This window comes from Protopterus annectens, chromosome 10.part0 (assembly GCF_019279795.1).
Source record: "Protopterus annectens isolate FY-2018-M chromosome 10.part0, PAN1.0, whole genome shotgun sequence".
NCBI classification, from domain to species: domain Eukaryota; kingdom Metazoa; phylum Chordata; order Ceratodontiformes; family Protopteridae; genus Protopterus; species Protopterus annectens.
The window spans coordinates 403619994-403646985 of record NC_056744.1 but is presented as its reverse complement, the minus strand read 5'-3'; the positions used below and the strand labels follow the sequence as shown (position 1 = coordinate 403646985).

Here is a 26992-nt window from a genome sequence, read left to right as displayed (position 1 = left end):
CAAGGCAGATTTTTCATAATTGATTTTTCATAATGATTCCTAGGTGTGCACAAGTGTGAATTGTGTGGTTCCTGGCCCTTAAGAGATCACGCTCGGTGGTGGCAGTGAGGAGCCAGTCGTCTAGATGAGGAAACACCTGGAATCCCAAACATCTCAGGTGAGCCGTCACTACTGCCATGCATTTGGTGAACACACTGGGGGCTGTGGTGAGATCAAAGGGCAGAGCTCTGAACTGGTAATGACTGGCTCCCAGCTGGAAGCGTAAATGTCTCCTGGACTGCCTGTCCATTTTTATATGGTAGTACACGTCCTGGAGATCAATAGAGCACATCCAATTGTCCTGACCCAAAAAGTGTAGCATGGACTGCAGTGTCACCATCCGGAACTTGGTCTTCTTTACTGACCTGTTTAACTTGCTGAGATTCAGAACAGTTCTCCAGTCCCCTGTCTTCTTTGGAACTAAAAAGAACATTGAGTAAGTTCCAGATTCTATCTGGTCTGTGTGACTTCCTGAATAACTCTTTTTTGCAGCAAAGTTTTTACTTCTAAGGATCTCCAGGATGTCTGAGAATGAGACATCTTCAGATGGGGACCATGGGGACCCTTTTGAGTCATCCAAGTCCGTGTCAGAGGTGATGGACTCAGGGGAGTCCACATGCTTCCTCTTACATTTTTTCTTCCTGGGAGCCTCCTTTGAGGCATGCTAAGGAGAGGTCTCGGAAGAAGAGGGGTCACCCTGTGGGGCATCCTAGGGCATCGGTTCCCTACGCTTGGGATGAAGAGAAGGATCCGAGGCAGACACAAGTATCGATGGGGACAGAGCCAATGGAGCCATGGGTGGGGCTGTCTCGGTGGACAGCACACTCCTCATCACCTCGAAGGCACCACGGTCCAGAATGGAGGGAGGCTCTGGCTCCGAGGAGCCTGGAGACCTCCTCTGCACCGAAGGCAAAGGCTCCAAGGCAGATGTGGGAGCCGAACTCACCTGCACTGAGGCTCCGAGAGGGAGACTGGGGTTGGACAAGGGTCCGAAGCCACTTCCCCCCTCGGAACCAATGAGAGAGTCTCAGCACCCAGACCCCTCGATGGAGCAGACTGTCGAGGAGGTCAGAGCGAATGTCGGAACCGACAAAGCAAGGGTTGTCGGAACCAATGGTTCCACCACTACTTCTTCCATGCACTCTGGCTCTGAACTGGACAAAGTCGGAGGAGGAATAGAGACAAGGACTGGTTCGGACAATGGCGCCACTTCCTTCTGGACTGGGCCTGACAACAATTGAGCAAATATCTATGTCTTGAGCAGCCTCTTCAGCACTATCTCCACATCATCATCCGATAAACTCCTGGATGATCAAGAGGAGTGGGCCGAGGACTGGTGACTACCTGCCACTGACTGCAAAAGTGGAGACTGAGGCACAGATCTCACTGGGTCCAAAGAAGGAAATCTCGACCTCTTTTGAGTACGGGATGGCTCCAAAGCCACAGATGGACCTGCCGGAGAAAAGGACTCTTCGGAGCCAACAATCCACTCCGAAGCATCAGAAGATTTTGATTTTTGACTTTGTCGGCACCGAAGGTGGAGCCGACAAAGATGCCAGTTTGTCATCGGATTTTTCTGAAGGCTGAGTATCCGATGCTACTTCAAGCTGAGGTTTTAAAAACCATCTCAAAATAAGTTTGTTGCGCCTCACCTGCAAAACCCATGCACTAAAGGCATGACAAACAGAGCACGTGTCCTGCAGGTGGACCTCACCTAAACAATAAACACAACTTGTGTGCCCATCCGTAAGGGACATTTTTTGGCAACACGAGTCGCATTTCTTAAATCCTGACTGCTTAGTAGCTTCTTTAGACATTATAAACACAATGGGAGTAACTACAAGAAAGTGTGTTTTTTTTTTTTTTGAAGAAAGAAAAGAGGGGAAGAAGAGGAGGGGGTAGCCACTAAGTTAAACAGTTACTGCTACCAAAGGGAGAAAGGCTCTAACTAAAATGGCTTCTCCCTAGGTACCAAAGAGGGATAAAGGGACAAGACAACAACCCTCATGAAAAAACGAGCTGCTGACAACACACAGAGAGAAAACGATAGCTTAACAACAGCAAAAAACAACAGTAACAAGGATAGAGGTGATAAAGAAGAGAAACTCTAAGGAAATTTAGCCTAAACAAATAATTTGACAGAAAAAATTCACTACTTAGCCTGAGCCAGCAGAAGACAATCTTGATGCTGTGAGCGGCAAACGAGATCTGGGTAGGTACCACTAAGCATGCTGGGATAAGGGGTTAGCCTCGAGCCAGTAAGGACTCTTTGAGCTTTAGAAGTGGCCGAGTTGGAGCCGAACCCAGCCAGAAAGAAGGAAGGCAAGATGGACAACATAACATTATATGTTATGGTCCTTGCTTAACTATGATATTGACGCTCAACCTGAATATCTGTTTTTTTTTTTTTTTTTTTTTTTGAAGAAGTATGTTTAGCCCACTCATTTTTATACAAAATTCTCTTCCAATAAATGCAGCCATTAAACAATAATCTTAAAGTAACAAAACCTAAATTGTGAATAATGCATACAGACCTTACAAAGTAAATCAGTCAGTTACGTACTATATATGACACTATTTACATGCTTTCTACTGCTGGGTTGCAGGCTCTTCCATTATTTGGGGTAATATGAATTCCATAAAGGCAAGAAAATCAGGGTAGTTTGAATATGATACATCCACTGTTGCAATATGGTATTATGTGATTGTATAACACATCAAGGAATGCTGACAGTTCTGAAAGTTTACCTTCATGTGTTTTGTGAGTTAAGTATAAGAAATTTTGCGACCTCTGGAATACAAGAAAATGAAAAGGATATTAGGCTTGAAGTTCACTATAAATAGAAATCATAAAAAATGTGACATTAGTGAAAGTTAATATGGGAATGTTTAAAGGAATGGTATGACATGCTGATTCAGCCACTTACTGCACCAGGATGAGAAAGTTTGAATGAGAAAATTAGATTGTCTATTCTTGACCAGAAACAAAGAATAATGGTGGAATCTGAGACTTTGTGTGGCAACTGAGCCACAACAAACTGCTGGTGAAGGCAGAACAGATATATAAAGATAAAGTTTGAAAAGCTATGTGATGAGTGGTGGAACTACAGAACAACTGATTTTAGCATGTCAGAAACAGATTTTTGACACACGTGTCAAAAAAGATAATTTGTGATAGATGGGTTACTTATCTTCAATAAATATTATATACGGTTATCAGGGGAGTTTAAAGAATAAATTTCAGTTATTGATAACATTCTTTTACTGAAAGTTTGGATAACTAGATGTTTTAAATTACTACAGATTATGGCCTCAAATGTCCTTGATTTTACGGTAAATCAGGAGAATTATAGTCAGAGTATATTTGCCAGATATTAGAGTTTCACACTTCTTATATTTCAGAAAATGCATGTTTATTCAAACCCAATGTTCTATTCACTTTTTAAGTGAGTTGGAGTAATATTTAAACATGGTCTCTGATTCTGGGCCTTTGTCCCACCATTATTTTTGGCTTTGCTCAGAATTCTTTGGCAACAAAGTTTAGAGGAATGCCACATATAACTATGCAATAATTACAGACCCAGGCTGCGCCTGCAAATGGTCAAATAAATGAGCTGTAGAAAACTGCCTTAACTCTACTATTTTAATAAAAAAAAAAACAGTTAAAAAAGTTAACCACGCCACCCCCATTGCCACCATTAAAACCGTATACATAGCATACAGTTAAGCATATAGGCTATACAACAAACCTACAAAAAAAAAAAATAAAACATATATGACTAAACTATCCTCAGTACTGTAGTGACCTTTAGTATTATCAGTGGTTGTTGCATACACTAAAGAAGCATAACCTTAGACATCTTTGCTGAAATACTTTACTAGCAAACTTTACCAATGAAGCTGGCTATATGGGTCATAGGAATAAAGCCCTGCAGTAGTGTTGTCGCCTCACAGCAAGAGGCTCTCCGGGTCGATTTTCGGCTGGGGTGTCTTCTGTGCGGTGTCTGCATGTCCTCCCTGTGGTCATGTGGGTTTCCTCCAGGTGCTCCGGTTTCCTCCCACATCCCCAAAGACATGCTCAAGTGGATTGTACATGCTAAAATTGGCCCTAGGTGTGAGTGCGTGCATGTGTGTGCCTTCTGTGGAAGGTTGGGCGCCGGGCTGGCAACTCAACACCGTAAAAGCTCCACTGCCAATTATGAGCGGACAAGGTGATCCGCCGTGGCGACCCTTAACCAGGAAAAGCCGAAAGAAAGAGAGAGAGAGTGACTACAATGATGTGTAATCAGCTAAGTACTGAGAAAAGAAGGCAAGAGAAAGTGGGTGTAAAATTCCTTAGTGAATCTTTCTGCTGTCCTAAGGTCTGGGAAGGTGCAGTCATAACTGATTTTTTTTATTCTGTCACATAATAAGCTGTGATTGGCATGTTTTCAGTCCTTAAATTAAGTGAGGTTTGCTGTAGAACTTCTCAGCAATTTAAAGTAGCAAACAGAGGTTATCCAGAGGGCTCGAGTGAAGTCTGGTATCTTGCCTGTAAACCAGAGGGTGACAGGGATTAGCAAGAAAGAAGAGTACCCATCCTGTGAGATAAATAAAGACACCTTGTTGAAGTTTCCAGTAGTTTATTCAGTTAAGCAGGTAGCTGGACGAGTGCTCCTGTTCTAACACACTACATTCAATAGGTCAGTTATTTACAGGCAGTTACAGATAATAGTGGGAGGTTCCATGGGAGCTGATTGGAGGAAAATTTGGGAGATGGAAAAACAAGCAGCCAATCCCAAAGCTTAGAGGTTAGTCCCTTATTTGAATATTCCTGAAAAACCTGTGAGGGTTTACCAATTTATCAGCCTGTGGAGCCTCACTCTTAGTTAAAAGGTTTTATTTTTATTTTTAACTACTAACAAACAAAGTATAACAACACACTATGAGCTGCAACTATATAACTACATTTAAGAAAACACTTTTGATTGACCTTCATCAGGTCCATCTAAGAGTGGTTTCCACTTTGATAATTGAAAATACCTGCTTTCATGAGGCTATCACCAGACTTTATTAGCCTGTTTTGTAACACATGTAAAATGAGAGTCTGTGTCTGCATTAGTGGGGCTCAAATTCCTCTGAGTCAACTACGAAAGCTTTATTACAGAACGTTTTCCAGTCTATTACGTTAAAAGAGAAGCTTTACCCACTTTTACAGGGCTCATTATCTCCTGACGTATAATATGAAAGGCTAATATTCCCTTGTATAACAAAAAAAGTTTACAGTGCCTGCTTATAAGAGGCTCATATACATGATTAATGTGACCAGTCCTCATTCTTCCTCTTGATGAAGGCAGAACCTTTTTATATGCAGTGGAGGTAGTCACTTAAAGTTACACTAGGTGATTCCCATTTCTGAACACTACATGCATCCTGAGAAATAGCATACATTGGAAAACAAGTCACAATGCTCATTTTTACAGAGCTCATGGATGTACATAAGCAGGAAGAAAAAAGGAGGATAAGTTGTTTTGTTATTTACTTAGAACTGCCAAGATACCTTCCCGTCTGCTACCAGAACTCAGAATATATGCTCCACCAGACCACACTTTAGAAGTGGCCTATTTACCCCTTTAATTATATTGTCTTCAATAACTATTTAAATATTGGGCTCCTACCTTTCTTATAGCGGCCAAGCAGGTTAATTTCTAAGTCAACATCCAGGCAGCCAAGCTAAAGCTTCCAAAGACATGCATCTGGAGCATTTCTCCCCAGGCCGCCGCTGAAAACAGGCTCTGTGGAACCTAGTCGGATATTCCCGGTCAACAAATGATAGATAAATAAATAAATAAATAAATAAAGCCTTTTACAACCACATGGTACACAGCAGGCAGCTCATCAATCATTAATGTAAATTTTATCTATTTTTCCCCACTTGCCACTTAACAACAGCTTCTCCTTCCCCAGGGTCATTACTCAGAAAGGTATAAGAGTTTTCTGCATAGCCCAATCCTCTGCTCCCCTCCAGGTGTCTGACAAGTTCATCACCGAAGCAGGTTGTGTAGCAGTGGCCTGGTGACACATGTGCTTATTCCAACATGGACATTTGCTCATTACCCAGTTTTTACATCAGGTGCCAGGTTTCTGATCGTATGTTTCCAGTGGACTACAGTACTGATCTCATACCAGAATGGGTGAGCAAGCCTTGGCCACTTCACTCTCGTCCCCTTTATGGCTCCTCTATCATCTGTGCCAGTAGTGAAACCCAGGTCATAGTCAGGCATTCACCCAATTGTACAATGCAGTCAGCTATTTCTTAATGTACATTTAAGCAAGTGAGAAGTCAAATATGTGACAAAACTAGGGAAAAAAATCAAAAGCTGAATAACTATAATAAACTTTTACAAAAAACGGTGAAATGAGCTAAAGGTAGTGATTACCCTTATAATAATCTAAGACAGAATGTCTAAAAAAGTAGTTCATTGGCATACTGTGCAAAGATTAACTCTTAAACAAGCTAAGCCATCACTGCATAAACAAACCTTTGAAGTTTGAAATGGATAGTAGAAATTATGTACTCAAAATGAGTGAAGAGAAATTCAGAAAAGTATCACAGTTTTTCCAACTAACTGACATTGCTCTATGAAAAGTATCTGCTCTAAATAACTGGGATTTCCTGATGTGAAAGCTGCTTATAACAAAAAAGCACTAGCTTTATATTCTGAATGCAAACCCTTGCAAAAGTGCTTATGAAACACAAAACTGTAATCAAAGAGAAACTGGCTATATTAAAAGTAATCACATCTAGCATACATAGTCCAGCTAATGCTGCACTGTTAAAGTATGTACAGATGACCAAGTTGCTCCATTTAGAATATTTCTAGAATCCATCCCTTTCCAAAAAGCCATAGATGAAGCCAAGGCCCTGGGAGAGTAGGCTCTTGACCCTGCCTGGAACAGTTTTGCAGTGGTGAGTATAACAAAAGGTAACAGACCTAGACAACCATTTGGAAATAGTCTGCTTTGACACTGGTAGACCCTTCTTACCTTCTCAAGAAATGAACAAAGGATCCAAAGATCTAACAGGTTTAGCTCTGTTAAGATAATACTTGTGTTGTCTATGGACTTCCAAGGTGTGGAGTATCATAGGTTCATGGGATGTTAGGCTATTGACCCGAGGGTCCTTACAAGCCTAGCCGTTAAATTCAAATATTATACTAGATGAGAGATATCATCTATGACCAAGATATTTCTAGCAAGGACTACCCATGTCCAGGAGAGAAGGAGGGGCAATCTCCCAGTAGAAATTTACGTTTTCCCATCCAGTTGTCCAGGTTGCGCTTAAACATGGTCATGGAGGTACTCTGCTGGACATGGTTTGGAAGTCTATTCCAGAGGAGTGGCAACCTCTAAGAGATGTATCTGTCTCTCCAGCATGTCCTATTTATGTTGCAAGCTAGACTGAGGTCTCCTAAATGGGTGACTCTAGTCCCATTTGACTTATAGATGTGCATCATTTTCATAAGATTTGGGTCAGAGATAGCCCTGTAAACCAGAAGTCACCTCTAAGTAGTCTATATGCTACTGAGTACAGTGGCAGCAACTTTAGTCTGTCCGTGTAAGACATGGACACCCTGAATTTTCTTAGTTAGAAATCTCTAAGGTCTCTCAGGTTGCTGCAGGTGTCTGGTATGGTACATACCAAAGGGATCATCATAATCAATAATAGGTCTGATGAGGGATAAGTACAGGGGAGCTATAACCTCTTTTGCTCTTGAAGCGATGCCTTTGCTAATCAGGTGAGTGATGTAGAATGTCTTCCTCACCACAGTAGACATATGGTGGTTAAAGTTGAAGTTACAGTCAATTTGTGTTCCCAGGTCTGTCACTGCAGAATTGATACTTAGGGTATTATTGTTTATTTTATAATCAGCAGGGACATTGTTTTTACCAAAGGGAATGATGATGTATTTTTTAGAATTTAGTTTAAGACCATGGCTTTAACACAAATTATTAGTCTGTGTAATCCCCATTGAAAAAAGCTGACATCACTAGGGGATTCAATGATAGCACCTAATTTGCAGTCATCTGCAAACTTAGTTAGCCACAGCCCCTCCATTCTGGCTTGGACTTCTGAGATGTATATGCTAAATAAAAGCGGGCCCATCACTGACCCTTGTGGGACCCCACTGGTGACAGGTCTGCTGGCAGAGGTGAAGTCTCCCACTTTGACTGAGTGTTTTTGATATGTGAGCCAGTTTGTAACCCATATGACAACATAGGAGCTGATATTCAACTAGGTTAGTTTGTCTATGATGCCCGAATGTGGGATTGTGTCGAAGGCCTTACCCAAGTCAAGATAATCTGTGTGCACAGCTTTGCCTTTGTCTATGGTTCTGGTCACATTCTCGAAGAAGTCCACCAGATTTAGCAGGCATGACCTACACTCGACAAAACTGAACTGGGATGGATCCAGGGTTGGGAGATCACTCATATCCTTATTTATGAGATTCATGATGATTCATTCCGTTGCCTTACAGATGAGGCTGGTTAAACTTAAGGGTCTGTAGTTACCCAGGTCTTTTGCTGAGCTGCCCTTGTGAAGGGGGATAACAGCCACTGTTTTCCATTCAGTGGGGACAAAGCCAGTACTCAGGTTGTGGTTGAATAGAGTGCCAAGTTTAGTAGCTAGCTCTTGATTAATAACATTAAGAATGCAGCCCGGAATGCCATCTGGTCTCATGGAGGCTGTGCTCTTAGTCTTGGAGAGAGCACTGGTGACTTGCTCTTTGGAGATGCAGAAAGGAGGTGATGTTGAAGACATGGTTTGTAGTATGCTTGGGGGGATAGGGGATAGAAGTTTTTGCCAAACTTGTCTGCTAAAAGGTTTGCAATTTCCGCAGGGTTAGTGTGTGCGATACCATCACAATTAGTTCAGCACACATCTGAGGCCTATCTTTTAGGGTGTGGACATAGCTGAAGAAGGCCTTGTGGTTATCCTTGGCTATGGTTGTTAAATTTTTCTCATAGTTGCTCTTTGAGGATTTTATGAGTTGTCTTATTTGCTTACTTAGGCCAAGAAGAGTGTTCCTCCAGTTCTGGGTTCTCACTTTTGTATTTTTAGACAGCAACTTCTTTCTCTTATTGTATAATCTGTTAATGCTAGACATCCACCAGGATGGTTTGTTTTTTCTCGAGGATCTTGCTTTATTTTTTCTCGAGGATCTTGCTTTAATCCTATCAGGTACAGCTGTGTCTATACATTTGTGTAGATGTTTACACAGGGCATCAGTGTATACGTTAGTACAGCCATCAATGACATCTGTGGAAACTGGAGCTTGGAAATCGATTTTACCATCCTTTAGAAGGGTATAGTTAGCTTTTGTGAATTTTTTAGTCTGACTTCTCCTTTGGGGAGTCCTGGTGCTACTGCTACTCCAAAAATGACCGATTTATGGTCTAATTTAACCAGTGCAGGCCCTACACTTGAGGATTTGCATCAGTCACTCATATTGGTGAGGACCTGGTCTAGAATATTACAGCCCCTTGTGGGGTGGTGCACTATTTGTTCCAGGGCATTTGAGTTAACATAGTCCAGGAACTTTTGTGTGAGTGAGTTTAGGCTCATAATAAGTTTCCCAATTTATGGAGGGATAACTGAAATCACCCATAACTAGGGTGTTAGGTTGTACTTTATTTGTTACAAGTAGGTCTAAATAAGCTGTGTGGACTTCTTGGTTCATGGAAGGGGACCTGTAACTGGCGATGACATGAAGGGGGGGGGGTCTTACCAGTCTAGTGGTGTAATTATCTTTAATGAAGATAGATACTCCACCTCCTTTGGTTCTCACACATTCAATTTGTGGTCTGAAAATGTGGAAGGCATTGTAGCCTTGCAAGGCCGGGGTACTTACTGTGGCCTTGAACCAGGTTTCTGTGACAGCACAGATGACAGCATCTTCCATGGAGAGGAGTGCTTCCAGAGAGTGCAGTTTCTGATTTTAAACTCCTAGAATTTAGCATGACCCCTAGTTTCTATGTGTTTGATATTTTCACGTCAGAAATTTTGTTTTTGTGACCATGCCTAAAAAAAAGGCATTATGGGTAGTGAAGTGCCTTAGCCAGCAACTGAAAGCCTAGAAATTCCAGGTGAAGTTCATCTCTGGCAAAGCGGAGTGGTCTACCCACCATGTCATCCCAGGCTAACAGGAACTGGATTCCCCTTAGAATGACACCAGCAAAGTAGCCAATTATCGAAGATAATAATTTTTTCTTTACATTGTGGTATCAACCTAGGCGTGGCTAAAATGCTGCTCAAAGCTAGGGGCATACCTGCCTGGGACACATACTCAGAGAGCTCGATCATTTCTCTCTTCAGAGAGGTACATCCCAAGTCATTCTCACCAACATGAACTATGACAGAGTCATAATGGTAGTTGTTGACAGACTGGAGTGCATGTGTGATCTGACAAATCCTTGCACCAGACAGACAGCTGACCGTAACCTTCTCCTTGTTTAACCCGGTGAGTGGGACATATGTATGTCTCGCTCTAGAGTCACCTATAACTAAAACATTTGGAATAGATGTACATTGCCTTAAGGGTTTATTTGGTGAGACATTGGTGCTAGTGTTTTTATGTGTATTTGGTGCTTGGGATGGAGTGTTAGGTATAGCATGTTTGTGTTTTGGAGGTCTCTAGTGTTTAAGTAGGTTTCTGAAGAGTACCTCTGCATACGAAGGTTTATGTGTTGGGTGCATATTATGAGTAGGAGTCATGGTGTGTGAACTGACAACTTGTTTAGTGTTGCTGTTCTGGGCACGAGAGAGCAGTGATTCTAGATTCGTAGTGTAGGAGCATCTCTTCCAAAATGTACTTGAGTGGTTTAAGAGTAAAGGGTTGTCAGTGTACATGAGGCAGTTGCTGCACTGCCACAAAAAACATTTCAATCAAGCTTGCAGGAGAAAGAGAGGGAAACTGATAATCCATAATGCAAAGTTTGAACCATGGACCTTCACAGATGAGGAGAAAAAGATGGGGGTATCTGGTAGGGGGATATTGTAGGGGGACTAACATATGGGGTACACAATAGGAGGTCTACAAAAAAGGGGCTATATAGGTCTGATGTTGATAGGTAAGAGATAAAACTCACTGGTGGGTGGCTCACTGAACAGCCGCTTCTAAGGGGAAAATACATCTGTTGGCACTATTGCATCTATAACCTTCAAGAGTTACCACCTCTGCACAGCGCTGAGTGATGGTGCACTACCCACAAACAAAGAAACCAATGAAAAGCTCAAACTGAGCTTCAATTAGATGGTTCTACTGTATGCTCCTGCCATGAGGGTGCACGGGGGGTTTCTCTGAATGAAGCTGTCATGATTTTTTAGTGTTCAATCTTCAAATAGAACTGCATTCAGCCGATCTGAATCCAGTCTATACTATGACCAACAGAAGGACAACAACAGAATAAAATCAGAATACTTTTTTTCCTTAAATTAAATAGGCAACAGAGTAAAAAGCAGCACAGCTTTTTTCCTAAATTAAATATAGCAACAGTATAAAACAGCAAAACAGATATTTTCTTAATAAGTAAAAGCAGCAGTTGGTGTGAGATACAGTCAAGTGCAACAAATGCAGTGGTAAAACTGAAACTTAGCATTCATAGTACTCTCAGATGATTTGGCATGATCAGAGGAGCACAGGCTGATTGCTCAAGGTTTTTGGAGTCTTTCTAAGACAAGTGCCAAACCATGCAAATGTGGTCTTTAAGTATAATACAAGCTGGCTGCACTCACTAAAGCCAAGAACACTGACTATAAAGCCATGGAAAAAAATTATCATGGAAATTGTCAACAAGGACATAGGAGACCTCCAGACACTGGATCCATCCCAGTTTGGTTTTGTCAAAGGAAGGCCATGCTTACTGAATCTGGTGGACTTCTTTAAAAAGGTTACTAAAACAATGGATGAGGGGAAAATGATGCGCACTGCCTAGTTAGCTATGGCTAAGGCATTTGATACAATACCCCATTCGGGGATTGTCAACAAACTCATAAAACTAGGTATAAACACGTTTATCATACACTGGATAGCTAACTGGCTCACTGACAGGATCCAGGAGATTAGAACTAGTGAGGCTGCCTCTGCAAAAAGGCCAGCCACCAGTGGACTCTTCCAGAGCTCTGTGCTAGGACCACTCTTCTTTAGCATCTACTTCTTGGATGTCAAAGCCAATGTCAAACGCTTTTGGCTAACCATGTTTGCAGATGATTGCAAACTGGGAGCAGTCATTGAATCCCCCCAATATGAGAACATCCTTCAGGAAGGTCTAATGCACACAGGTGCCTGTTACCAAAGCCATGGCTTAAAACTCAATACTAAGAAATTCATTACAGTACCTTTTGAAGTTTGCCACCTCAAGTAACTATGTTATCAATAAAACACCCCTAAAAGTTGATTCACTAGTCAGGGATCTGGGAACTCAAATATTTAGAAACCTAGCCTTCAGCCAACATGTGTCAGCACTGACAAGGGCATAAGAAGGCTGAAACATGCATGTCTACAGCTAGTGGGGTTTGGCTTTATTGGCCTGAATGTATTGACAAATACTTAAAAAAAAAAAAAGTTATGGATGTTCAGAAGCCATGTAGCTGAAACATCTGAGGTCCTAAAGGGGTCATTTGCATATATCCCATGGGCCTCTATTACAGGAAGTGTAAGGTATAACACAGAGGAAACTCTAGCTGGGCTAGGTTTTTCTTGTGGTTTTTACTAATTGGTTTGTCTGGGTGACCTTTTTACTCTATGGTTTGGACATTTACAGATCATGAACTACTGATCATCTTGTTTGCAGAACAAAACTGTTCAAGATACGGGATCATTGTGACTGCATCATTTGGAGGTACTTTTGAGAGCAAACGAAACCAGGAAATATCATGGTAATTCTGATTCACAAAGTATGTTACTTATTTCAGAAAAAACACACCTGATCAAGTACTGGTATTAGATGTCATGGACAAATCACCAGTACATAAAGAACAAATTAAACACTAGACTGCCAGAGATATAACTCATAGGTTTATAGGTTGGTACTAGGCTATCGGCCCTAGGGCCTATACAAGCCTAGCCATAACAATTCCCTGGCTATTTCTTCCCGCAGTATTTACTTCCCTGGACTCCTGTCTAGCAAGGCGACTGATTTGATCCCCGGGGTGCATTTCCTATCGCCCATCCAATCATCAAGGTTCCTTTTGAAGAGGGCCAAAGAGGCGCTCTGCTTGACATGTATGGGCAGTCTATTCCAGAGTCTGGGGAGTCTCTGGGTCAGGAACCTATCCCTCCAGCTTGTTTTGTTCATTGTAATGACAAGATTTAGATCCCTGGAGTGTGTGTCTCTGAGGGATTGGGATTTCTTTAAGTGTAGCATGTCCAACAGCTCTGGGTTTGACATGGCCTTGTATGTTAAGCAGAGATCGCCTCTGAGTAGACGATATGCGACAGAGTATAGGTGCAGTTTTTTTAGATGGTCAGCATAGGGCATCTGCTTTAGGCCTGTGATTCTTTTAGTGAGGTATTTCTGCAGCCTTTCCAGGTGTTGCAGATGTCTTGAGAGATACATACCAAATGGGGCATTGTATTCTATAATGGGTCTAATGAGGGATGAGTACAGTGGGACAATGACCTCCTTTTTTCTGGATGAAAAGCCCTTAGTGATGAGGTGTGCCACATAGAAGGATTTCCTGACTGTTACTCTGCCACAAATGTATGAAAATATCTAGAATAATTAGTCTAAATGTACTAAACCAAGATTGATGCCTCACACCCACACTTTCATGGAAGATTAACATAAAATATCTGAGATGGTTGTGTACTGTAGCAGTCTAGAGCCATAAACCCTCCAAAAGATCATAGTGCAATACTGAGAATAATGTATTATGTGCTGCCTGAAATGTGCAGAATGAAAGCCTTAGTAAGACTGCGTGTACAGCAGCCTGGCATAGATAAGAATGTGCAAAAGGAAGTAAAAATGATTGATGACTGTCAAACAATAGATTACAACCACACGTACCTTTACATTTCTCGGGAATGAACTGAGATACCATGATATAAAATGCATGCATTGTATGCTGGTCTGTTCTTCAAAAGAAAGTTCTTGTTCTAGAAGATAAGTATTCAAACTGGCTAAATGTGTATACCATAAATTTTGCTACTTTTCAAGGTACCACTGAAATACATGTTATTCTAAAAAAATGCTAGTTTCTGATAACAGACCGTGTTTTACTAGAATGGCTTTTCATATTTAAAAAAAGGAATGAAATTTCTTAAGTTGCTACTGTACCATTTCATCCTTTACTTAATGGACTGAAAGAGAGGGTTGTACATTAACTGAAAGAAAAGATGAAGAAAATGAAAAGCGAGACTGTAAAAATGAATGTCACATTTCTTGCTTAGCTATATGATTATTCTTTAGATGATATGGGTGGCAATGTATGCACTGGTTAGTGTTGCTGTTGCGCAATTCTTGGAGCTCCAGGGTGGTTCTAACTTGGGATATCTTCTTTGTAGAATCTGCAAGTCCTCCTTATGTGTGTATGAGTTTTGCCAGGTGCTCTGATTTCCTCACTCATCTCAAAGACATATCATTTTGGAATTAGCAATTCTCAAAATTGCTGTGTGTGTGTGTGTGTGTGTGTGTGTGTGTGTGTGTGTGTGTGTGTGTGTGTGTGTGTGTGTGTGTGTGTGCGCACGTGCGAATGCATATCTTATGTACATTGGTACCCTATCATATCCAAATTTAGCTTCTTTGTCTTGAACCCGCCAACTGCCAGGATTGGCTGTGGCTTCCCCATGACCCTGAAGTGGGTAAAGTAAGTATCAGAGAATGAATGAATGATGACAGGTTTATCTCCAGCAAAAACATTTATGTCAAGAAAACAAGATCCACATTTAACTTGCTTTTGCCAGTTATGAAAGCAAAAGTCCAGAGAAAATAGTATGCACAGATTACAGGGATTTGACAAACATATGTTGTACAGATGTTTTGCAACTGGGCATGAAATCAGTCTGAGAAACCAGAGTTACTGTCCTAAACAGATAGCTGGCATAAATAAGAGTTTGGATTTTATTTCTTATACCATCATCACTGGTCACAGCTATCTGCGAGGATACATGTTATTTAAATAATAACAAAATTCATAGTTAGTAGTGTTTTACACACCCAATAAACAGATAGAAGATTCGCTAGGCAACACAGAGGCTCCTACTGTTAGCAATATCTAATACCGGAATGCAAACTACAATTGAGAAACCTTTATCTCTCACTAAAAAAACAGTCACCAAGTCAGCTCATGGTAAAGTCATGGGTTAGCTTTGTGCTGTGTACCACCGTGTCAGTCATTGGCAGTAACCAGAAAAGCAGTCTGTGAAGTAGCAGCTGTCACTATCCCACAGTTTGAGTGACTACTTCTGTAGTACATGCAACATTCCACAAGTGATAAACAGAAATTAAACTTCAGAAAAATAACTAGAAAGAAATATAAGAAAAACAGTCACTTACTTGGGCAGAGGTCACTGTTACAGAAGTCAATCTGAACATCACTGCCCTCACACTGATGGCCTCCATACTGCGGTGCTGGTTCTGAGCATGTCCTTATTCGCTGTCTAGTGCCACCTCCACAAGACATGCTGCAAGAAGTCCAGCTGACCCATATGCTCCACTTGCCATCCACTATCATAAAACAAAAAGAACTGCAAATGTTAAGTCCCTGTCGCAGAACTCTTGTACAATACTAAATACAATGGCATGATGTTGGCAGGGTGAATAATTTTCAGCAGTTTTTGACTGATAACACTTCATGGTTCTGAGACATTTGTAACATCTCTGTAATATTTCTACCATGTAAAGAGCAGACATGAGAAAACACTGTCATGATAACATGATTACTACAATATACAAGTATGCATCAGTAAGTAATGTAATATTCAGAATCATAAAACAAGGTACTGTAAGACATCCTGTATAATCTCTTTGTCTGGTTAGGATCAATAAATGTTATACAGTAAGATTTTTATAGCTTGCTTGATCAGTTGGTGAATGGAACACTGCTCAAAACAAACTGAATATCTGCTCTACTGTTTTATGCACTAAATGGCATAATATGTTATGCAATACTGAATGTAATAGTTGCAGTTCACAAATACATAAAACAAGAATGAACACTGCACATAAATCACTCACTATGGACACATATGCATGCACATGTACACAGACACACACACACACACACACACACACACACACACACACACACACACACACACACACACACACATTTAAAAAAAAAGAAATGGCCATAAAGAATTATTGTTGTGAGAATAATTAAAATATAAGCTTTCCTGCACTCTGCAACTTATTATATTCTACTTGTGAAATATGTGATGATAAGATGTATAAAACAAAACAAAACAAATTTCAGAAAACGTAAAGGACTGCCAGATAGATGGCAACTTGTATCCACAGTATGATGTATTGTTGGTTGTATCTTACAGTACTATCTGTTTCATACTGCATTTGTGTTAGACACTGCGGGGCACCTGGCAGTCCATTAACTAGATTTTGGATGCTGACAGGAGTCAAAGCAGCACTTTAAGTGTACATGTATACTATGAAGACATAAAGAGCCACACTGCTGCAGTGAATGCTCTAAGTGAAGCTTTAATATTTTATATGGTTTGAGTCAGGGGTGTTTTGTGTTGGCAATAAAGTCAGGAGCACAGCAGCTAGAGCACTTGTCTGTGATGTCATGAAAATCAGAAAGCTGTGCTTTTTTTCCTTAAACCAGTTGACTGGATTCATATTCCAGCACTGACACTGCTGTGCAGCACTGCATGACTGTAGCTTTGGCTCCTATTCACACACCAGGTGAATGAATTCATGTTCCAGTACTGACACTGCTGTGCAGCACTGCATGACTATAGCTCTGGCTGCTATTCACACACCAGGTGAATGAATTCATGTTCCAGTACTGACACTGCTGTGCAGCACTGCATGACTGTAGCTCTGGCTGCTATTCACACACCAGGTGAATGAATTCATGTTCCAGTAATGACAATGCTGTGCAGCACTGCATGACTGTAGCTTTGGCTGCTATTCACACACCAGCTGAATGGATTCATGTTCCAGTAATGACACTGCTGTGCAGCACTGCATGACTGTAGCTTTGGCTCCTATTCACACACCAGGTGAATGAATTCATGTTCCAGTACTGACATTGCTGTGCAGCACTGCATGACTACAGCTCTGGCTGCTATTCACACATCAGGTGAATGGATTCATGTTCCAGTACTGACACTGCTGTGCAGCACTGCATGACTGTAACTTTGGCTGCTATTCACACATCAGGTGAATGGAGTCATGTTCCAGTACTAGCACTGCTGTGCAGCACTGCATGACTGTAGCTTTGGCTGCTATTCACACACCAGCTGAATGGATTCATGTTCCAGTAATGACACTGCTGTGCAGCACTGCATGACTGTAGCTTTGGCTGCTGTTTACACACCAGGTGAAAGGATTCATGTTCCAGTACTGACACTGCTGTGCAGCACTGCATGACTGTAACTTTGGCTGCTATTCACACATCAGGTGAATGGATTCATGTTCCAGTACTAGCACTGCTGTGCAGCACTGCATGACTGTAGCTTTGGCTGCTATTCACACACCAGGTGAATTGAGTCATGTTCTAGTACTGACACTCCTGTGCAGCACTGCATGACTGTAGCTTTGGGTCCTATTCACACACCAGGTGAATGGATTCATGTTCCAGTACTGACACTGCTGTGCAGCACTGCATGACTGTAGCTTTGGCTGCTATTCACACACCAGTTGAATGGATTCATGTTCCAGTAATGACACTGCTGTGCAGCACTACATGACTGTAGCTTTGGTTGCTGTTTACACAGCAGGTGAATGGATTCATGTTCCAGTACTGACACTGCTGTGCAGCACTGCATGACTGTAGCTTTGGCTGCTATTCACACATCAGGTGAATGGATTCATGTTCCAGCACTAGCACTGCTGTGCAGCACTGCATGACTGTAGCTTTGGCTGCTATTCACACACCAGGTGAATGGATTCATGTTCTAGTACTGACACTGCTGTGCAGCACTGCATGACTGTAGCTTTGGCTCCTATTCACACACCAGGTGAATGAATTCATGTTCCAGTACTGACACTGCTGTGCGGCACTGCATGACTGTAGCTTTGGCTGCTATTCACACACCAGTTGAATGGATTCATGTTCCAGTAATGACACTGCTGTGCAGCACTGCATGACTGCAGCTTTGGCTGCTATTCACACACCAGCTGAATGGATTCATGTTCCAGTAATGACACTGCTGTGCAGCACTGCATGACTGTAGCGTTGGCTCCTATTCACACACCAGGTGAATGAATTCATGTTCCAGTACTGACACTGCTGTGCAGCACTGCATGACTATAGCTCTGGCTGCTATTCACACATCAGGTGAATGGATTCATGTTCCAGTACTGACACTGCTGTGCAGCACTGCATGACTGTAACTTTGGCTGCTATTCACACATCAGGTGAATGGATTCATGTTCCAGTACTAGCACTGCTGTGCAGCACTGCATGACTGTAGCTTTGGCTGCTATTCACACACCAGCTGAATGGATTCATGTTCCAGTAATGACACTGCTGTGCAGCACTGCATGACTGTAGCTTTGGCTGCTGTTTACACACCAGGTGAATGGATTCATGTTCCAGTACTGACACTGCTGTGCAGCACTGCATGACTGTAACTTTGGCTGCTATTCACACATCAGGTGAATGGATTCATGTTCCAGTACTAGCACTGCTGTGCAGCACTGCATGACTGTAGCTTTGGCTGCTATTCACACACCAGGTGAATGGATTCATGTTCTAGTACTGACACTGCTGTGCAACACTGCATGACTGTAGCTTTGGCTCCTATTCACACACCAGGTGAATGAATTCATGTTCCAGTACTGACACTGCTGTGCAGCACTGCATGACTGTAGCTTTGGCTGCTATTCACACACCAGTTGAATGGATTCATGTTCCAGTAATGGCACTGCTGTGTGGCACTACATGACTGTAGCTTTGGTTGCTGTTTACACACCAGGTGAATGGATTCATGTTCCAGTACTGACACAGCTGTGCAGCACTGCATGACTGTAGCTTTGGCTGCTATTCACACATCAGTTGAATGGATTCATGTCCCAGTACTAGCACTGCTGTGCAGCACTACAAGACTGTAGCTTTGGCTCCTATTCACACACCAGGTGAATGGATTCATGTTCCAGTACTGACACTGCTGTGCAGCACTGCATGACTGTAGCTTTGGCTACTATTCATACACCAGATGACTGAATTCATGTTCCAGTACTGACACTGCTGTGCAGCACTGCATGACTGTAGCTTTGGCTCCTATTCACACACCAGGTGACTGTATTCATGTTCCTGTACTGACACTGCTGTGCAGCACTGCACGACTGTAGCTCTGGCTGCTATTCACACACCAGATGAATGGATTCATGTTCCTGTACTGACACTGCTGTGCAGCACTGTATGACTGTAGCTTTGGCTGTTATTCACACACCAGGTGAATGGATTCATGTCCAATGTTGGCAGTAAAGTGTAGCTTTTTGTTGGTGTTGTCTTTCAGATAACATGTTAAGGGGAGGTCCCATTTGCCGAATTGGTGACAACCTAGCTTAAGTGGATGTTAAAGATTCCGCAGCACTTAAGTTAACAGTGCAGATGGCTTTATTATTTTTTACTCAGTACTTCATTTTTCATTTTCACAACTCGTACATCAATACTTCTTTTTTCATTTTCACATAAATTAACAACTGAAAATATTAACAATTCAGTTTGAAAAAAGTAAGAGAATTTCCCAGTATCTTTGCAAAGAAATTAACTCAGTAGACTGTTTTTTGTTAATCTTCTAATGGTGTTATTTCTTTGAGGATTAGCCTTTTATGCCAGATGCCCAGGTTTGCATGTGGCTTCCTCACAGATACTTCTGCATTGTGGTAAGCCTTTCTGAATCCATGCTACAACAAGCATGCGCATACCTTGGATGCTATTGTCTACTCTTCCCAAGGTGGTGGTGGCAGGTATCTCTTCAGAAAGTATAAAGGAGACCAGTGTTGTTCCACAGGGCTCAGGGCTGGCACCTCTTTCACTTGGCATTTAGCTTTCTGATCTCCAGATATTGAAGCAAAGGCACTGACTAATCAAGTCTGCAGATGACAGTAAGCTTGGAGTTATTGTCAAGACCTCCACTGACACCCTCCAGCATAAATGTTGTTTGTTTGTTTGTCTTTTGGCTTTTCCTGGTAAGGGGTCGCCACAGCGGAACTCCTGTCCGCTAATAATTGGCAATAGATTTTTATGAAATGCTGAGGTGCCAGCTCGACACTCAACCTTCAACTAAGGCACGCCCATTTACGCACGCATGTCTTTCGAATGCTACCCAACCGTGGGGAGGACATGCAAACTCCACACAGAAGGCACTCCCAAGCCCAGCCGAGAATCGAACAGGAGAACCTCTTGCTGTGAGATAACAATGCTACTGCCAAACACCTGGTATATTATTTACTTATTTTATTTATTGACATTTCCTTACTGGGAAAGTTCGACTGGGTAGGAGCTCATTTTCAGCAGAAGCCCAGGGAGAAAGGCTCAAAAGCATTTACAAAAACATTTTAATATCAATAATTGTACAATTTTCAAAAATAATACAAAAACATCAACAGTTTAAATTATTACATCAAATTAGACATAATGTGCCAACATTAGTTAAAAACAGATACAACTAATATGATGATGACTTTTAATATTTAGAGAAATTTTAGCCAGCCTACAGAAATTAAAGGTAAGTTAGTATAACACAAACAGGAATTGCAAAAAAAAAAAAAAAAAAAACAGGGTTATGGCAGACTTAGAAAGAGATTCAGGGGACAGAAATGATTGAAGTAAGGTAGTGAGTGAAGAAATGGGAGTAAGGAAGTGTAAGGTATGAAAAGACAGGGTACCAACCAGATGGATACAGACAGGAAGTTCTAACCTTATCAACATGGTACAATAACCTTGTTTCTAATTTATTACCTTGTCTGTTAATGGTACTGTATTATGGCCAGCCACTGGGGATGTACAACCCAGTGCATTTCTTTGTGCCGGTCCCAAGCCCGGATAAATGGGGGGGTTGTGTCAGGAAGGGCATCCGGTGTAAAACTTCGCCAAATCATTCATGCGGACAGCAGTAAATATTTACATACCGGATTGGTCGAGGCCCGGGTTAACAGCGACTGCCACCAGTACTGTTAGCTAACAGGGTGCTGGTGGAAATTGGGCTACTGTTGGCCGAAGGAGGAGAAAAGGCCGAAGGCATGGCCAAAGGCAGGAAGAGAGGAGAAAGGCTAGGAATGTGGTAGTGAGGGTCGGAACTTTGAATGTTGGCAGTATGACTGGTATAGGGAGAGAGCTAGCCGATATGATGGACAGAAGGAAGGTTGGTATATTGTGTGAGCAACAGACCAGATGGAAGAGGAGTAAGGCTAGGTGTATCAGAGGTGGTTTAAACTGTTTTATCATGGTGTGGATGGGAGGAGAAATGGCGTAGGAGTTATCCTGAAGGAACAGTATGCTAAGAGTGTTTTGGTGGTGAAAAGAGTGTCAGAGTGATGTTTATGAAGCAGGAAATTGCTGGTGTAATGATGAATGTTGTTACTGCATATGCTCCACAATTTGGGTGTGTGATGGATGAGAAAGAAAAATTTTGGAGTGAGTTGGATGAATTGGTGATGACTGTACCCAAGGGTGAGAGAGTGGTGATTGGAGCAGATTTCAATGGGCATGTTGGTGAAGGGAACAGAGGGGATGAGGAAGTGATGGGTGGGTATGGTGTTAAACAAAGGAATGCAGATGGTCAGATGGTAGTGGAGTTTGTGAAAAGGATGGACATGGCTGTAGTGAATACATATTTTAACAAGAGGGAGAAGCATAGGGTGACCTACAAGAGTGGAGGAAGATGCACACATGTGGATTATATCTTATGTTGGAGGGCCAGTTTGAAGGAGACTGGAGACTGTAAAGTGGTGACCGGGGAAAGTGTAGTTAGGCAGCATAGGATGGTGGTTTGTAGGATGACGTTGGTGATCAAGAGGAGGAGGAGTGTGAGGGCAGCACCAAGGATCAAATGGTGGAAATTGAAAAAGGGTAATTGTGAGGTGGAGTTCTGGGATGAGTTAAGACAGGCACTGGGTGGCAGTGAAGAGTTGACAAATAGCTGGGTAACTACAGCAGAGCTAGTAAGGGAGATGGCTAGAAAGGTGCTTGGTGTGACATCTGGACAGAGGAAGGAGGACAAGGAGGCCTGGTGGTGGAATGAGGAAGTACAGAAGACTATACAGAGAAAGAGGTTGGCAAAGAAGAAGTGGGATTGTCAGAGAGATGAAGAAAGTAGACAGGAGTATAAGGAGATGAGGTGCATGGCAAAGAGAGAGGTGGTGAAGGCTAAGGATAAGGCATATGAAGAGTTGTATGAAAGGTTGGACACTAAGGAGAGAGAAAACGACCTGTACCGATTGGCTAGACAGAAGGACCGAGCTAGGAAAGATGTGCAGCAGGTAAAGGTGATAATGGATAATGAGGGAAACATACTCACAAGCGAGGAGAGTGTGTTGAGCAGATGGAAAGAGTACTTTGAGGGGTTGATGAATGAAGAGAATGACAGGGAGAGAAGGTTGGATGATGTGGGGATAGTGAATCATGAAGTGCAATGGATTAGCAAGGAGGAAGTAAAAATAGCTATGAAGAGGATGAAGATTGGTAAAGCTGTCGGTCCAGATGACATACATGGAGGTGTTTAGGTGAAATGGCAGTGGAGTTTTTAACCAGATTGTTTAATGAAGTCTTGGAAAGTGAGAGGATGCCTGAGGAATGAAGAAAAAGTGTTTTGGTACCGATTTTTAAGAATAAGGATGGTGTGCAGAGTTGTAGTAACTACAGAGGGATTAAATTAATCAGTCACAGCATGAAGTTATGGGAAAGAGTAGTGGAAGCTAGGTTAAGAAGGGACGTGATGATTAGTGATCAGCAGTATGGTTTCATGCCGGGAAAGAGCACTACAGATGCGAAGTTTGCTCTGAGAATGTTGATGGAGAAGTACAGAGAAGGTCAGAAGGAGTTGCATTGTGTGTTTGTAGACTTATAGAAAGCTTATAACAGAGTGCCTAGAGAAGAGTTGTGGTATTGTATGAGGAAGTCGGGAGTGTCAGAGAAGTATGTAAGAGTGGTACAGTATATGTACAAGGGTACTGTGACAGTGGTGAGGTCTGCGGTGGGAGTGACGGATGCATTTAAGGTGGAGGTGGGATTACATCAAGGATCAGATCTGAGCCCTTTCTTATTTGCAATGGTGATGGACAGGTTGACAGACGAGATCCGACAGAAGTCCCCGTGGACTATGATGTTTGCAGATGACATTGTGATCTGTAGTGAGAGTAGGGAACAGGTGGAGGAGACCCTGGAGAGATGGAGATATGCTCTAAAGAGAAGAGGACTGAAGGTCAGCAGGACTAAGACAGGATATATGTGTGTGAATGAGAGGGAGGATAGAGGAATGGTGAGGATGCAAAGAGTAGAGGTGGCGAAGGTGGATGAGTTTAAATACTTGGGATCAATAGTTCAGAGTAAAGGTGAGTGTGGAAGACAGGTGAAGAAAAGAGTACAGGCAGGATGGAGGGGGTGGAGAAGAGTGTCAGGAGTGATTTGTGACAGACAAGTACCAGTAAGAGTGAAAGGGAAGGTCTACAAGAGAGTAGTGAGACCAGCTACGTTATATGGGTTGGAGACAGTGGCATTGACAAAAAGGCAGGAGTCAGAGCTGGATGTGGCAGAGTTAAAGATGTTAAGATTTGCACTGGGTGTGACGAGGCTGGACAAATTAAGAATAAGTATATTAGAGGGTCAGCCCAAGTTGGAAGGTTTGGAGACAAAGTCAGAGAGTCAAGACTACGTTGGTTTGGACATGTGCTGAGGAGGGATGCTGTGTATATTGGGAAAAAGATGCTAAGGATGAAGCTACCAGGTAACAGGAAAAGAGGAAGGCCTAAGATAAGGATTATGGATGTGGTGAGAGAAGACATGCAGGTGGTTGGTGTGACACAGCAAGATGCAGAGGACAGGAAGAAATGGAAACAGATGATCCACTGTGGCAACCCCTAACGGGAACAGCCGAAAGAAGATGATGGTGATTATGGAAATCTGCCTCTATAATTTGTCTGGCTACTGTGGTACTACTGTGTTGTTAACTATGTTTCACAGTTGTAGTCAGATTTGTCTGATTTTGTTGTTGACTGTATTGTGGAGCTTTTCTCCCCGGGCCTCCACTGAAAATGAGCTGTGTAAGGCCCAGTGGACTTCCCCGGTTAACAAACTGCAAATGAATAAATAATATAGACCATTCCTGGAAAATTTGATATGTTTGTGGACAGAGAGAAATTTATGGTCATTGGATCATAATGAGTAGTTACAAACATAATTGTGTTGAATTGTATTAAGTGCTGGACAAGCAGATGGTTGCTGAATAATTCTGCAGACAGTAAGAAGCTCTGTGCATGTCAGTTGATGGGGTAGTTCTAACCGATTTAGGCTTTTTAGTGCTATACAGTGGTGGGTTAGGAAAGGGGTATTTGCTGCATATTTAGCCAGGTTATTATAGTACTGTTCAAGTTTTGGTTGTTGTGATGCTTTGAGGTTAGTAAGGATGGCAGCTCTATAAAGCAGTGACAGGAGGAAGTAAGTGGTGGCAATTGTAGTTTTGGTTGCACTGGTGAGACAGTTTTTGACATCCCTAGCTTTTGGTTATTTGTTTTTATGCAATTTTGTTTATGCAGGTTGAATTTCAGGTTATCATCCACTATTATCCCTAATAATTTATGCTATGTGAAGTGACTTCAATAGCTGCATAATTAAGGCAGAGGATTTTATGTTATTCTTTCATGAGAGGGAGATTTGGAGAAAAAAAGTAGTAGTTTTTTTTTTTTGGTGGGGGGGGGGGTGAGCATGAATTGTGAGCTACACAGCCATGTTTTGGTGGCTGTTAAAGTTTCCTGAGTGATTTCAGGAGATTTGCCAGGTTGTCTGATATGCATAGGAGTGTTTTGTCATCTGCTTATTGTATTAGGGAGTCATGCTGTGTGGAGGGTGTTGGTGAGAATGTTAAAGAGGAGGGGAGCAAGGATAAAGCCTTGTGGTATACTGGTGGTGACTGCGAGGTAAGGAGAGTGTGTGGAGTTCTATTTTACTGACTGACAACTATTGGACAAGTGGATTTTAAACCAAAGAAGGGTGAGCTGAGATAGACCAAGTTAGGACATTTGAAGCAAACGTTTACTGCGACAAGCTGTGTTGAAAGCTTTACACAAGTCTAGAAATAAGGAGGAAACTATTTGCTGTTATCTTCAGCTTTACTGACAGTATCTATAAAGGTGTGAAGTGCAGTGTTAGTACTACGGGATGGAAGGAAGCTGTGGTATGTAGGGGACAGGAGTTCTTCCTGCAGGAGATAGTTTAGGAATTGCTTTTGAATACATTTTCAAATACTTTGGAGAGGGGAGATAAGATATTAAAATTGGGCCAAAATGAAATTCAGTATTTTCACATGTGGTAGAAAACCCTTCTCCCACAAACATCATATATACTCCACTTCAAAATGAGAATGTCGATAGGGGCCTTGAAACATGGGCAGATAATTCCCTCTCCTTTGGCCATCATGTAACAACAGTAGTCAGAAAGTCCTTTTACCTGGCACAGCTGATTGCCAAAGGAATTTTGTCTGTATCTAAACAGTTCATTGTTCAGCATTGATTAAGCCAATTACTGAAAAGAATTACACATTTTGAGATCCACCTCACAAACATATCAAACAATTAGAAGCACCACAGAGGTTCCTAAATAAGAAGAGCATGGACTTAAAAGCACTAAGCAACCAGAAAAGGCTGGAAGCATGTTCCCAATACTTTGTATCTTATAGACTCCTGAGGGGAGATCTATACTGTGCCTTCCGAGCAATTAGGGACCTTGTGGTTCTAGATCTCTTATATCTCCACAAATCAAACAGTCCCACAAAAATAGAAAATGGATCTGATTCTTCACCAACACATGAATAAAACAAAGTGGACACATAGGGTCATCACACAGTGCCTTCCCCATGTTTGGAATAGTAGTATGACATTCTATCTTCCTTTATATGGGACCTAGATGATTAGATGGGCATTTACAAATTCACTCTGGGTTTGACTGGCCTGGCTCTCTTCAAAAGATGAGGTATGGTCTAGGAACTGGTCAAAGTGTCAATGGTCACAAGACTCAGTTGTCTTGTAAAGCTTATGATCTTATAATCCTGAGACAATATGTGGCCTTGGCACTGTCCTGTACAAGCTGAATTCTGAGAATGTGGATGCAACTATCACTAATTACATACAGGGACCAGATATGCAGCAGTGGCCCTGGGACTTCATACTACTGTAGCACCTCCTAAAAACCTTCTTGGGTATGCAGTCATGTATTTTCCAAGCACACAGTGAACATACAGGCAATACTGGTAAACTACCATCACCTTTGCAAAAGCAAATAGATGCACCACTGTTCTATGGTCAGGCTGAAATCATATTTCTAGTTCTGAACCAGAGATTCAACTACTGAACAAAGTCCCATTTCATTTCCATAATCATATTATAACCTTTCTAAATGATAATAACATTTCCAAAAAAAAAATGAAAAGAGTGTTATTAATAATAGATAATAAAAAAGCTGGGTATGGAGGCTACACTGAGAGAAGATTATCAGGAACTCCTTTCCCCTAAAAAACATGATTTGTGAGATATGCAGCAAAATAATAAACATTTTTGTAGAGTTCTGATA

The 26992-nt window shown here is 41.9% G+C and overlaps 1 protein-coding gene across 1 annotated transcript in view; it reads right to left on the bottom strand.

The window, feature by feature from the left end:
• The window catches only part of HMCN1 (hemicentin 1), a 5606893-nt gene that overhangs the window by 389683 nt on the left and 5190218 nt on the right, over nucleotides 1-26992 (bottom strand). The window contains exon 91 of the mRNA XM_044085314.1: nucleotides 15577-15747. Coding sequence (XP_043941249.1) covers nucleotides 15577-15747 — 171 coding nt within the window. The remainder of the gene's footprint in view (nucleotides 1-15576; nucleotides 15748-26992) is intronic.